Source organism: Poecile atricapillus, chromosome 11, assembly GCF_030490865.1.
Source record: "Poecile atricapillus isolate bPoeAtr1 chromosome 11, bPoeAtr1.hap1, whole genome shotgun sequence".
Classification (NCBI taxonomy): domain Eukaryota; kingdom Metazoa; phylum Chordata; class Aves; order Passeriformes; family Paridae; genus Poecile; species Poecile atricapillus.
Window position 1 is genome coordinate 11064998 of NC_081259.1, and position 15001 is coordinate 11079998.

At 45.6% G+C, this 15001-nt stretch overlaps 1 protein-coding gene across 10 annotated transcripts in view; it reads right to left on the reverse strand.

The window, feature by feature from the left end:
• SEMA6D (semaphorin 6D) overlaps positions 1–13595 on the reverse strand; it is a 31303-nt gene extending 17708 nt beyond the window's left edge. For 8 of the 10 annotated variants that reach the window (XM_058846763.1, XM_058846756.1, XM_058846760.1 and 5 more), the window contains exon 1: positions 13129–13494. In XM_058846763.1, coding sequence (XP_058702746.1) covers positions 13129–13344 — 216 coding nt within the window. In that variant the 5' untranslated portion in view covers positions 13345–13494. The other 2 variants (XM_058846762.1, XM_058846757.1) reach the window with 2 other exon arrangements.
• Between the last annotated feature and the right edge of the window lie 1406 nt (positions 13596–15001).

Genomic DNA, 15001 nt, shown 5'->3' on the forward strand with positions numbered 1-15001 from the left:
ATGACAGCCAGGTGTAGCCTTCTGGTACACAGATAGACTGGTGTGAAAGACGTAATTCCTGCCACATTCAAACCTTTTAGTGGAGGCCACTACTGGGGACTACAAATAACAATGCTGAAATATCTGTTAGGCCTGGAATAGCTGATTACGAAATGCTGGCAATGTCTACCTTCAAGAAAACGCAGAAAACATTCATACTCTGGGTTTGATTATTTTCCCCTGCCAGGATTCAGCCCAGTCTTTGATTAATTTCTCTTACAAATTGCATTCCTAGCATTTCTGCTAGAAAACAATCCATGGCAAGTGCAATGTTTGGAAATTACCATATTGCTATCCTTGTTTTGCAGCTGGGGAATTGAGGCACAGATCAAGGCTGAATTTGTGACCAAGGCAACCACCAAAAAAGCCTTTTCAAAGGTTTTGAGCTGCTTGGTGTCAGATGTGCTCCTTCCCTGCAGCACGGGCACACTGAGCAGTGCCCCTCAGGTGAAAAGCTGGTTACAGATCACAGCTCCTCTGGCCATGTGGCCTCTGCCATAACGAGTTGTGTCTGCAAGGAGAAAGAACCAGAGGTGTAAATGTTAACTGGTGGCAAAAATCCACCTTGTTAAGGAGGCGAGCAACCTGCCTGAAACAGGCCTCAGGGAGATGCTGGTGGTCAAATGGGAGGCAGGCAGTTGTCCCAAGTAATAAACTGGCTCTTTGTGGCTGCCACCTTTCAATCTCAGATAGAAATCCCATCCTTCAATTCCTGATTGGGGGAATCCAGAGAAGCAGGATATAATTTCTGTTAAAATATGAGCCTGCCTTCAAACAATCACACATGAAGGGGAACAGGCTGGTGTTTCTTGCCCATTAATCTACTCCAGCCTTTGACAACATGGTGGTGACGCTCCATCAATCATCTTTCCGTGCACTGCCACGTAAAATAGAAGGGGGAAGGGAAAGGGCATTCAGCCAGCTGGGGAAAAGCAACATATAAAATGGCTTCAAACCAGACTGATGCAATATCTTCTACTTCCTGAAAAAAAAAAAAATTCTTAAAAATCTCCTTAACATGATAAACACTTCTCAAAATGCTAAGCACAGACAGGAGTGCAGTACAGCAAATACAGGCTCAAGTTCAAGACAGGTCAGAAAAAAAAGATACTTCCTAAAAGTCAGCTCACTTGTGGAGAGTTTGGCAAGGAATGGAGGAAAGAGTTGCAATAATAAAAGCTGAGTAAATGACTACATCACCTTCCTCCTCCACCAGACTCAGGCTGTGAGGTGAGACCAAGGATCCCCTCTGTACTTGGAAGTACAAGTTGGCCACAGTGTTGAGGGGGTAAAGACAGAATTGATTAGCAATATGCTGAGCCTAGTCAATTTATGTTGATGTGGTCTCTCACAATCCCAGCTGAATGGACCTGGACAAATCAGGAAATCCCTGCTGTCCTCTGTTTCCTCCTGCATGCAAATGGTTCCCTGAGGCCATTAATTAGTGCAGAGGCACTCAGATGCTACCTTCTGAAATTTTGAGCGTGAAACCATGTAATAATAAAAGTTATGCCAAAACAAAACAATCTTTTACTGCTGCCTGCTCACAGAGTTCAAGTTTCTCAGGGCCTACAGCTGAGACTTCAGCTCCTGATGCCGAGCAAAGCTGATCCTGTGCAAAACCCAGCAACTTCCAGTGAGCCCCTGAGACAAGCCCTGCTGGGGGGCACACAGCACCCTTGGACAGTGGCTTCAAGGCACTGCTCTGGCCAAGGGCTCTGTGCCTTCAAACTCTTTAACCAGAAGAACACTCAAGCAACAAAGATCTGTTGGCCAGGCTAGAGCAAGCAACAGATTCCACCTGCACCCAAAAAGAGACTGAATGGGAACTTAATTGTGTTTAGCACCTCTCTCCCCATTTTCTTTTTCTTTGGATGCAAAGGACTAGCACAGAAAGGTTAAAAATCTTGTTTACTGCAGCCTCAGGGATTATCTTTTGCTGTACAAATCACTAATGGTCTACTAAAAGCAGTTAAAAAACACTACCTGAAAAGGGTATGGTTCAAGTTCTGGGCTTCATGAAGTAAAAAGCCTGCTGGCAGTGACTCTGCTTTAGGGGACTAAGGATTTGCACCTGAGTTTACTTGCTGATGGTAACTGCTGCCAGGTGGGACAAGTTCAGCTTCTTGAGCCAGCTGCAGAGAGAACAGAGCTTGCCAGTGAGTGCAGACTACAGAAAGGGAGAGTGCTGCTCAATTTCTGTTTGTCAACCAGGTCAACAATCTTTTCAGAAGATAAAACATTCAGAAGAAAATTTATGAAGGTGGTACAGGCTGCCTGCAGGGGCACCCTAGACTTGTAGAAATGTACACAGTGGCAACCACAGATGCACCAGAACACTCACCCAGAATAGCACCTAATCCTTGCTGTGACTGCAATAAAGTAACTCCAGAGCAGAGCCACACACTGGGGAACCAGGCAAAGTTTTGGCAATCAAAATATGAAAATGATGCCTTTTTGTACCATCTGAGTCAAAATATATGACCAGCATGGTCCAGGGTCTGATGCCTCGGATTCTAGAGGGGGAGCCAACAGTTCTTTTTCCTATCTCTATTTTTTGGTCTTGGTCTTTCTTTTTCTACATCTTACTGTGTGAAATGTGTATGATGAGTCATTTGCTTACAAGCCAGAAAAGTATCCCACATAGAATGCAACATTTGCCTTAAAAATCCATATCGGTATTTATGATATGAAAGGCAGGGGATTAGATTCCCATTTTAGGTCATGTCTATACATAGGTTTTCCAATGAAACAATTGCATTTATAGCATGGGAAGTCCTCCCAAAGCAGGGATACTGCAGCCAGCATCAATGTAAGTCTGATTTTCTTTATAATTCTTTTTAATGTCATTCCAGTATGTGTTTCTTCTAATGAAGGCTGACTTCAATAAAGTTCCTGAAGGCAATGCCAGGGGTTTACTGTACATTCAAATCTTAGAGATTCTCTATGATGTGATAAATCTATGTTCTGGAATTTGGTGACAGATTGTTTCAGCTAATTATCAAATAACACAGGAAAATATTTGTGGCTATAATGAAAGAAAGGTGCTTAATTCTTGTAGTTCCTCTTAGGAACATGAAGCATGATTTTGTATGAATGAATAGGTAATAAAAACTCTTTCTGTCCTATGAACATACACCCAAATGTAAACTTGCAGTATGCAGCCATCCTTACTTTTTATAACAACTTTAAAGTCTGCAGCTCTGAAGAAATAATTTAGGATATTTAGAGCTGAGATATTAATTGAGCATGAAAGTGCAAATAACAGGTCTGTTATTTTAAGATAATACTTGACTTCTTTTAAGGATTCTGCATTAACACCTCTTGATCTATGCCTAAGTAAAAAAAGATAGTTTAATATTAAAGTGATGAAACCCTACCAGTGAGTATCACAGCTTTCATCTTAATTGGCTTATGGCACTGCCAGCTACACTTCAGTTGTTTGCAGGCTTTGAACGTTGCAGCAAGCGCACCCCTCTTGCTCTAGAACGAGCTGACAGAACTTGCAAAATGGATGGGGTGACTTTTAATGATGTAAGTGTTTAGTGGTTGATTAGAAGCACTTTGAGGCTAAATTCTCCTGTGATCAGAAATTTACTTGAACACCAGATAGTTTCAGCAGGAAAGGAAATAAAATGCTGAGCAAACTGTAAGTGATTGCCTCAATTAGGGTTATTTTAAGTTAATTTTTGAGACTGAATGTTAACTACCTTCCCTTACAAGCATGACATGAAAGTCCTGCACCTGAAACCAACCCTGATTTCAGCTTACATCTATGGTCAAACCTGTTCTGTTTTGCAAAGATCCTACAGGAAAGGATGCTTTCCTTGCAAGTTTGCCAGGGCTGGGCTATCAGTGACGGAGTGCAAGGTGCTTTAACTTTAACAGTGCTCTGGATTCACCGTTTTAGCAGACTTGCATTTCATTACTTCAAACTGCTCATGCCCAACTGGGACTGCCCTAAGATGTAATAAGTCTACAGACTGGGGCAGGGAATATTTGTTCCATACTCTGGGCACTGATCCTCCATTAATTCCTGGCCATGGGCAGCTCTGGTAGCAGGAACTCCTAGCCCTGCCCTGACCCCAACGCGAGGAAAGCAAAGCCACCCTGCTGGGGACAGCAGCTGTGGCTCATCAGGGTGAAGTCCTGAGCACCTCCAGCTCCCAGCTGCGTCAGAGGTGTCTGAATGCTTTTGATTAATGTGTTTTAGACCAAAATACTTTTATCCTGAAAACTAGGGAGAACCCCTAAACCATAATGGCAAAGACCTAATTATCTCCCAAAGTACATACAGGCTTGGATGTAGGTTCAGAAACACCTAAACTGCCCCCTTGGCCTGAAACAAAAGCCTAAAACCTAGACCAAAGTATCACTTTTCCTCCCTCTAGGAGAACCCAGCTACAAGTGTGGGTCAGTGCTGTAAGTGAAGAAGTCAGTGTTCTTCCTGCAAGCCTGCAGAGCATGATTTACATACAAAACTGCCACTCATTTCAGCATGATTAAGCATCATCTGATAAGGTAACTCTGAGACAGGTATAAACCAGTACTTGCAGGTGAGGACATAATGAAGGTCTCAGGCACAACTTGCACAAGTCCAGCTGACGCCACAGCCAAGGGAGGTGCTGGCAGCACCCTGGGCCTGCTGTGTGCCAGCCCTGCAGAAAGCAGCCTAAGCAGCCTTCCCCTGAGCAGGGCTGCAGCCCTGATCCTGAGATAAGTGCTGCCCATGTGAGTCCTGGCTGGATCCCAGGAGGTCAGGGTTTGCCTACTGGATGAAGTGAATGGGATGTTTTGAAATGGAAGGGAGGTTTGGGGGAAGGAATATGCCCCAACAAGCAGGGCAGATGGAGAAAAAAGGGATCTGCACTGTGGAAAGGGCACATCTGCTGTTCAACAGGCTGTGCCTCAGACAATGTTCCTGTCAACCTCACTCCAGAAAGCATCACTTCTTTCCACCCACTGCTCTCCCCTGCTACAAACATCCCTCCAGCATCTCATCACTGTGCCTTGCTGGAGCATTGCTGGCTTGAGTTGCTGCTGCTGGGGAAAAGGCTGCTGCATGTCACTGCTCTCACTTCAGAGAGAAAGTAAATGGCTGCGGAAAATGCAAAGGGAGAGACAGGAGAGGACTCAACTGGTAAGAAGCACATGAGAGACCTTAAACACTGTGCTGGTATTCTGTGTGTGCCATTCTCAGGGCTGGAACGGTCAGCCAGCCGTGCCTGCAGGAATACTGCCTACAGAGACTGGGGAACAAGGTGTTTTTAACTAGTCTTGGTTTTTCTGCACAGACTAATGTGGTAGCTGGCCACCCAGTTACCTACTTGTACATGCAAAGCATGTGCTCTGCCCCTTCCCTAGGCACCATCAGTTACATGTACAAAGCACAGGCATGAAAACCTGGAGGAACCTTGAGCTCTAAGTTAACAATTACTATTATCTTGTTAGATTAAAGATTAACTATGCCAGTAAAAGGATGTGTTATGAAATGTCTTTCCCAGGCTGACAGTAAATAGAGAGTTTTGTTTTCTTGGTTTCAGTTTGTTTTTTGTTTTTTTTTTTAATCTCAAAGTATTCTCAGGGTTTGGAGTAATTGTTTAAACTGCTGCTTTTATTTTCCATAATACCAAAACGTTGTCACTTGCCACGTGACTGCTCATACTTTCATTTGAGATGCCGTGCAGAAACACATGGAAATCTGGTGAAGGCAAACCAATTTTAGAACATGTTCCAAGCAATTGTTTTGCAGCACTGCCCTACAGTATGAAGCCTCTTCCATTTCTTAAATTGCCTAATCAAATGCAGACTCTGTTCCAGTCACGCTAAATTTTCACATAATGGCAGAAAAATACTTCTTTCTAGCCTAGCACTGAACAGTTGGATCACATTATCACATTTGCTGCCTTTGTAGTCTCCAAGTGTGTATTTGTAAAAGTATGTATATACATATTCACAGGGGAGAGGGGGGAACACCAGAGCTCATGCTGTGAGACCCTGGGGATGGTCAGAAGAACAGGGATATGCTTTGAAAGGTGCCTGTGCTGAGGGCCTTTTGGGGGGACCTGGCTTACCAGAAATGCAGAGTACTGATGAAAAATGTATTTTTATTTATTTAGAAATCAGATGTATTAGTGAAGCATTTGATCTGGCTGATTCCTGGCCCTGCAGTCTGCTGAAGTTATTAAAATGATATAAATGCAGTAAGGTAAACTACACCTATTTGTTGCCAGTCTAGTGCTGGAGACAGACTGCAGGAATGGGCAGCTATGGCTCTCCCTGCCCTGGGTCCCAAGCTTGGGCACATCCCTGTGTTGATCTGGGGAACTCTGCACTGCAGAGCTGCCCGCTTTCCACAGAGCAAACACAACCTGCAGAGCCCAGCCTTGCCAGGGTTTGCAACTGGATCCAGCCATGCTGGGCACCAGCTCTCCCTCCTCTCTCTTTTACTTGGGCTCCATCACCTTAGGATAACATTCACTCTGCAAGACAGGGAAATATTTGCATCACAATACTTTGACATTTTGACTAGTGAGGCACAGAGAAGTCACAGATCAGACCTTTCAGAGTAAAATTTATAAAAAAAATTCAAATCAGTAACATATGGACTGCAAGTGCTTGAATCAAGGTCAGAAGGAAATCTGTGCCAAATCAGGGAATGAGACTTAGGGCTTTAAAGCTTTCTATTACAGCCTGTCCCATCCTCTCTTCAACACCGGCCTCCCCAGATCTCCAATACAATTACAATGTTTCCTTAAATCCTCGGGTTTTCACTGGCAATATTGGCCAGTGTAACAACATGACAAGATAATCATACCTACCCCCCACACTATTTACATCTGCAGGTCGTACTTTTCTTACCCATCTGTACCAAACAATTAAGTTTGTGCTGGCACAGCTTGCTGCTGAAGACCACTGTTTAGCCATGAGCAGTGTTATGTTTTTGGTGAGGATGAAAACCTGATGCTTTAGTGGGAGGAAAAGCCATAATCCACTCTCACAGTAAAACCTGTCTAGTGGTATGCGAGACAAAAAAAAATTCTATCCATACCTTTGCAGGAAATCAGATTAATCCCCAAAGCATGAGATGTGATTATTTTTGTCTGAGGTTATAATCAAGGAAAAAAACCAACCTATATAATGCTAAAAATATCCACACAGCATTTACTTTATGAAGAAAATATGATTTACTGAGCAAAAACAAATTACTGGCTTTTTGGTGTTAATCTTTCATAAACACATGCTGGGTTAAAGAAACTGTCACAGAGAGAAGTTTGCAAATTGAAAGAAACCATTCGACTCTGCAAGATTATTTCCCCCCTCCCTTATTACTCCTTTCACGAGACACCTGGGGACATTGTTCACACACTGTTGACAGCTTTCCCACTACTGCTTTTCCTCTGTTATCCATTCCCTTCTCTTCGGCACTCATCCCCAGGTGGCAATACACAAAGAGCTATATTTGCATGGGGTGCCAAAGCTGGCTCTTGGACAACTGTCAAAGGGCCAGAGGGCTCTCTCCTGCCATCCAGGTTGGGTGGTTCAAGTTGTTTCTGCAGGGCTCTGTCCCACCAGGCAGAGAGCTGCTCAGGAACACTCACACTGTCCACACAGCCCTTTCTTGCTTTTGCTGCCATCACACCAACAGGTAGAGCCACGCTCCCTCACGCTGGGCTACACTGAAGTGCCATCTAAAATGTCAATACTGCAGCCTTAACTATACATGGAGGTTTTTATAAATGAAATAGGCATTTTTCTTCTCTGTGTCTCTGAAAACATGATGGTTACACAGCCTGATGGGACTTGTAGGGGTTCACACAACATGGGAAGGGGGCACCTAAATGGAGGCACAGCATAAACAAGGGCTTGACATACAAGCGTGAAGATTTTCTTTCGACCCCAAAGTGCATCTGTCAAGACAGACAGACACAAAAATAGCAGCAACACTTTGTGCTGGTGCTGCAGTCCCTGCCCACCACCAGGGCCCATACACACGCCTGGGAAGCAAGGCAGCAGCACTTGATGGGAGATACCTTTTGTTTCACACCACAATAAAGCTCTGAGGAAGGCCCTACCCAACATAGGTGTGAGCTGGTATTTTACTGCTGTGGAGAAAGCAGAGCCCCAGCTGCCATGACCATTTGGTAAAGATGAACTCCGTAGCTCACATTAAGAAAAGCCTATTATTGCAGTAAGAGCTGAGCTGAGTGACCAGCTGATCAGCTCTCATCTCCTCTGAGGTTTCACTCCCACCGCTGGTGGGCAGCCAGTGTGTGATGCTGGTCCCCACTGCTCACTCGTTACCTTTCCAGATGAGCAACTCTGTGTTTGCCTCCCTGCTGTCCCTCCCACACTTGAAAAGCCCCCTAGCACGCATCTGCCAATTAACTCCTCATTCTCATCCCAGGCCCTCTTCAAAGCTCCCCTTTGCCTCTGATGCCAAAGCGTGTGCCCCCCGTCCCCAGCACACGCAGCTCACCTATGTTTAGGTGGCTTGTGCACCAGCACAGCTGCTGATTATGCAGGTCAACACAGTTCTCCTGCTTCTAGAGGCCACTGCCTGCCTGACTCTACCCATCTGCCATCTCTCCTTTTAAACTATCCACTGTGGGAACAGGAACCAGCCCTTTCATTCCGTGTTTTTCCAGTGGCTATCCAATTAGAAAACTGGGCTGCAATTTGGCTCTTGCATGTAATGGTTAAAAAAAAAAAAAAAAAAGTAACGGCAACAACAAACCTTTTTGCACGGAGAGTCTCTGTGTGCAAATACGACCTCTGTTATGCTACCAAGGTCAGGCAGACCAAGGCCAATCTGCTGTGTGAGAATATAAATCAAAGCTGTCCAGGGACTGATTTAGTTTACAAGGTTTGTAACCATTCTGGACAGAACGAATGTCACTTGCCTGAGCTCCTTGCTCCTCCTCTTCCACCACCACTTCTTTTGCTCCTCCACTCCCACCGAGCCCCTCCCTTTCCACTAATACCTCTTGACCTCCTTTGCTCTTGAAAGCAAAAGTTCTCTTCCAGCAAGAAAGCAGTGGCTCACACATGACAGTCACGCTAGGCCGATTTATTTAAATTATGCAAAAATCTCAACAAGTAAAATTAGCAGAGAGTCACAAGTACATTCACCTGCTGGTTACCTGCCATTCACAGCACACGTCAGAATTAAAACAACAAATCCTGTAACAATTTCTTTCCTATTGCATTCATACATCCGCAAAATAAACCAAGGAAAGCATCTGTAGCAAGTATTAGAGTCTGGGCACAGATCCTGTGAAATCACATGGTTTCCGTTGTGGAACTAAAAAGGCTTCTACAAGAATGTGTGAAATACACAGCCGAAATTCTCCATTTCTTTCTGTGCTCCTTGGCAGTTTGTGTGGCTAAGTTAAAGCGGCAAGTTCTGTTTCTTAAGCTGGCGCTTCCCAAGCACACCCCGATCTGCACACTGAGCGCACACAGGATTCAGCCAGCAAGCTCCCTCTCGAGTATGGACAGAGTTAATGTCACCCCACTCCAAACAACAGGTTGCTGTCTCCAAACTGGAGCCTTGAAAAGCAAGAGTCCAGCGGTTGTCTCACTCCTCCCAGCTATTTTGCAGCCCTTCCTTCTGCAGGTGGGCACACCGAGCTGCAGTGGGGCTGAGCAGGGGTGCCAGAATGAAAGAAACTTCACGTTCTGGATGTTAACTTTAGTTACCATAGCCAGACAATGCTGCCAGTGGCGTGGAAGAAAAAATTGCTGTAGCCAGCTGTGCTGTTCACAGTCGGGTGGTTTCTGTGTAGCTCCAAATGGTTGTGGAGCCAGTAGCCTGTTGTGGCCAAGGACAGGATGATGGATGGTCTACACACACTGTCCAAGCAGAAAGAATGGCAGAAGTTCACTTCAGGGTTGTTAAAATGCTAATCTGGGTTAGTTAACAAAAGCCAAATGGAATAGAAATGTTAGGGAAATAAATACTACTCATATGTTGTATATATGCACTACAGATTTGATCTCTGTGGTTAACACAAACATTTGACTTTGGAAGTGGGACAATTCAACAGTCTTCCTGTCTGAATAAACAGAACCAACTTCTGATATTAGCTGTACTGTAATTACTGTCAAGCCACGGCAAGGGAAAGCAGGCTATGGCAGACATCACACACAGCTCCACGAACAGCATCGAAAGGGCAGTAATACTGTTCTCACCGCACACCTCTTCCATGTGACACGGGAACAAATCAGAACCCACTTTCCTTTGAACTTAAGGCTGGCAGCTATTCACAGAACAAGCAACAGCTTAATAAAATGGCTTAGATGGATTTTAACAGTAACTGCAGTAGCTTATCGGATGCATAAGAAGGGATCATCTGTTCGAGCAGCAGTTTTGACGAAAGCGACATTTGAACTGTTTTAATTACACACAGAATTGCTAAGACTGAAAATAACTTGTACTACCCAATGCCAATAATATGCCTTATTCTATCTTTTCTTTATTACTTCTGAAGCAAATTATTACTTTATCAAGTTGAAAGATATCTGATTTTATCAATCTGGAATTAGAGGTATGTTTAACATATGAGTATGTAATCAACCATCATGTCCTCTGCTCAGTAAGCAAACACACAGTCTAAGCCTTGAAAAATATCAGAGCCTGCAACATAAGTAAGCTTCACATAAGCTTATACAGGCACAGAAGCTGTTGAAGTAATTGTTTCCTTTGTCTTACAAAGAAAGACTAGAACTGAAACAGTCTCAGTCATACCACTTTTCTACACCTGATGAAAACTGACCATATTCACCCCTGATCACTACTTGACTTCAGATTTCAAATTGCTTTTTATTTTTCAGAAGAACAAACATAGCATTTCAACCTTTCCATGCAGGTTCTGTCCATCTAACTGGCTAACCTGACTTCAGGGGATATTGAGTCCTGTATTAAGTGCACTAATGTTTTTAAAAGAATTGAAAATCCATAAAAATCCAGAACCAATATCTGAATGTGATCAACTGTAGTAAGACCAGAAGATACATTATTACAAATACCTAACATACACTTTGAACTGAACTTCCACGGTGGACTTCTCCTTCACACACCTCTCATGACAGAACTGATCAGATCAAAGATCAACTTCGAATGCTTAATTATAGATGCCATTCACTCTATCTAAATGTGTGCTCTTCATAAATAGACAGCAAAGTTATGGTGGCTCCAAGGGCTGAAGTATCTGCTCTAACAGGCAGCTCAGCTCAGCCATTCCCAGAAACGTTCAGATGGTCCAGCTCAAAGGGCGCGAGAGGCTGGGGGGAAAAAATCCCGCAGCCATACAGCTGGTTTGTAGAGCTTTGACAGGGCCATCACTGTATTCCTGGCACACACTCCTGCATCACACAAAGCACATTTAGAAAATGATGTTATCTCTGTTGCATCTCACCATAAAGGAGAACAGGTAGTGACAGACTGCAGGATATGGGGGAGGAAGGTTCACTGTAACTAAAGGTGCAGATGAAAGTGAGAAGCTGGTTAAATAAACCAATGTAGAGCCTCTGGGTTATACTTTTTTGGCTGCCTTTCTGAAAACAAATCTGAGCTACATAATTCAGAATCCTAATAAATTCTTACTACAAACTTTTTCTTCCTGATTTAAAAACCCCGAGCTTTATATTAGTTAACACAAAAACTATTGAAGTTCATAATTCTATAAAGAAATCAGAGCATTAAGCTGGCAATTTGTTTTTATCTAAGCCAGACTAAATGTTTATACAATATCTGCCAACATAACAAAATATGCCCCTCACTCACTACATTCAACGTGATTCCATACAGCTTAATTTACTGAAAGGAACTGAAGTAGACTTTAGAGGTGCACAGAATTTTATAGCGTGAATAAAGCAGGAAAAACGTCTATTCTCTTTTGCCACAAAAGTAATTGCAAAGCTTTACAATGAGCTTCCTGTTGGACTTGGAAAAAGGAGAGAACCTCAGAAAATTCTCTGTGAAAGTACTTGTATGTTAGAGCAACAGACCAGCAGTAAACGCCTCTAAGACAGTAGGAAGCTGTTTCTCCAAATAATATTTAGGGAACATTAATAAGATCAACAACTTGAAGCACAAAGGTATCCCAATAAAGATGCATGCTTTTTTCTCCCAAAGGAAATAACCAGCAGGAAAAAAACGCCACACGTTTACAAAGCACTGAACAGTATTCTTGAGGAAGTTTGCTGTAATTCCTGCACATTATGTGTGAAGCGTGTGTGTGTGTACATGGATAAGCTACAATACCATCTGTACAGCAAGTGCCACATATGTGAGCATTATGAACCATCATTGCTGCTGCTATGCTCAAAAGCAAATGTATTCTAAGCCACACATACAAATACAAATGACTTTACAAACTGAGGGCTGAATTTTGCTCAAATTACTCACAGGCTAATGCCCGTGATGAAGACATAATCTTGACCAGAAGTAAGAAACGACTGAGAGATTGGCAGAAACCCACTAATTTAAGACTGGCTATATTCATGCTAACAAGTGGGATATCCACCAGAACTACAATTTTTTCAACGTATCAACCTAAACCAGTTAATCGCATTTTTCAACTCACAAGGTAAAATACAACAACCATAAAAAAAACCCCTCCACAACCACCCCACACCCCTTTAAAACACAGGCGTAAAAGCCACCTAGATATATCTGTGTGACCTTTCATTTCCATTCAGCCTTATAAATAATAAAGAAGGCTTTAAACCCTTTCTAATTACTCCTTGAAAGCAGCTGTATCAGTTTCTGCAGTGATGAAACGCCCCCACCCCCCCAGAAAAAAAAAAAGTTTCCCCGCTCTGCACCTGAGCATTGTTTTCGGCAGGAGGGCGGGCGCGGAGCTGCCCCCGCCGCGGCACGGGGACAATTCCGAACTGACTCCAGTATTTGTTTCCATCCATAATTGATGGGGAGCTGGAAACGCGGCTCCCTCTGCCTCCCAGCGCCCGGCTGCTGCCGGGGAGCCCGTAAATCACGCCTCGCCAGGCTACCCGCCCCGCCGGCAGCGCCGAGCCCCGGGCCGGGCCGGCTCAGCCCCCGACGCGGCGCCAGCCCCAACTCACCCCAAGAGCCCCGGGGCGACTTCGCCGGGAATAAACCCGACAGCTCCGCTTCGGCTGCCCCGTCTGCGGCCGGCGCCGGCTCCCGCCCGCTCCGCTCGGCAGCGCCGCCGCGCTCCCGCCGCTCTCCCCGGTACCTGCAGCCGCCGCGCCGCTGCCCGCGGCCGCCGCCCGCCGGCGGGGCCCGCTCCGCCCGCCGTCCCCCGCCGGGCGCCCCATCCCGGCGCTGCGCTGCGAGCCGGGGCGGCGCGGGGGAGGCGCGCCCGGCAGAGCCCACCCCTGCCTCCACCTCCCGAGAATGGATTTATTCTCGGCCGGCCCTCGCACCGCGGCGGCCCCCGGCCCGCGCCCCGCCACCACCGCGGACAACTTTCCGGTCTCACCGCTCCGGGAGCGCGGCCCGCGGCCGGCGGCGGGGCTCGGCGAGTCGCGCCATGGCGGGGCGGGGGCGGACCGGCACCGCCCCGGCCGCTGCCCCCCCGCCTCCGCCTCCCCTGCCGCGGGCAGCGCCCGGCGCCGCCCCGACACCGACAGCGGCCCCGGGCCCGGCCCCGGCTGCGCGGAGCTCGGGCAAACTTCGCCCGGAGTTCTACCCCTCCCAGCCCACCTCGGCAAAGCTGCCCCCGTCCCTCCCGCCCCCGGGCCGCGGAGGTAAACAGCTGGGGCGAAGCCATCGAGAATTTGTTTTGTTCATCGCCGACGCCACCTTCGCTTTTTAAGAGAGAAATTTTCATTTCTATTTGGAAAGAAAAAGTCATTGCGAGGAATGCAATTTTGCAGGCTAATGAGACTCGATTTTGCAGACGAGTACTTCGCGTGTGGTGCTGGGGGGATGTCCTTGAAATGACATCTTTTTAAATGCCTGTCCAAAATCCCCTCAGATATTCCAGAAACAAAGGGTTTAATCCCAGAAATGAAGTCCAGGAAATAGCTGTCACTAATTCATTTTTCTTTACATGAAAGATAAATTAATTAAGGCTTAAAGTACCATGGAGTATTTTGGATGCCCCTGCAAGGGAAAAAAATGGATTACTCACCAAACTCTCTCATCTGTGTTTGTTTTATGGGAAATGAGAAAAATTCCAAGTAAAAGTAATTTAGAGATTTTTGCTGGGGAATATATCCTTCATTCATGCGCAGTTCCCAAATTCCTGCCCCTCTCCACGGCAAAGCCTTGGGCTGGTTGCTTCCCACAGTGCTCCTGCCCCTCTGGAAGACAAGCACTTGATACTCCCAAGCAGTATTTTGGGCTGATCTGGCAGGTTTTTACGCACGCACCACTCGCAGCGGGAGCGTTGCCTCTTGAGAACTGATTCATCTAAGTAAGGGCGCCAGGATTTGGCCCATAGTAAATTCTCTTTAGAGATGGTGCCAACAAAATCTCCCAGCCATGGGAATAGGACGTTTTTGGCAACTCGGTCCCCTGGCTGTCTCTCTCTGATGTTTCCTAGTGGTGACAGGCTAAAGGCAAGATCATTATGGGCTTCCTCACAGCGAACATAGCACTGCTATGTGGCACCCCAGGAGCTGCTGCCTGGTTAAAGGTGTAAGGGCATTATTTTCTCTTTCTTGTGAACATCCCTAATCTGAAAAGCATCAAAATTTGCGCAGTGCATGAAAATGCTGTGATAGAGACTACTTGCTTGGTTAGGAATTGAATTGCAACCTCAGGAGAAAAAAGCTGAAAGTGCTTCCAAAAGGATTGGTTTCACATAATAGCTCTGTGGCCTTTGCACTGGAAGTGAGACACTCGGAGCAGACCCACTGTGCCGGGGATTTATGGTGGCTGCGGATGGGTGCCTAGGTGCAGGCTACCCACACCAGGGCATTAAAAATGTGGGATTTGCTCCTTGGCTTTTGAAACTCGTGATGGTAG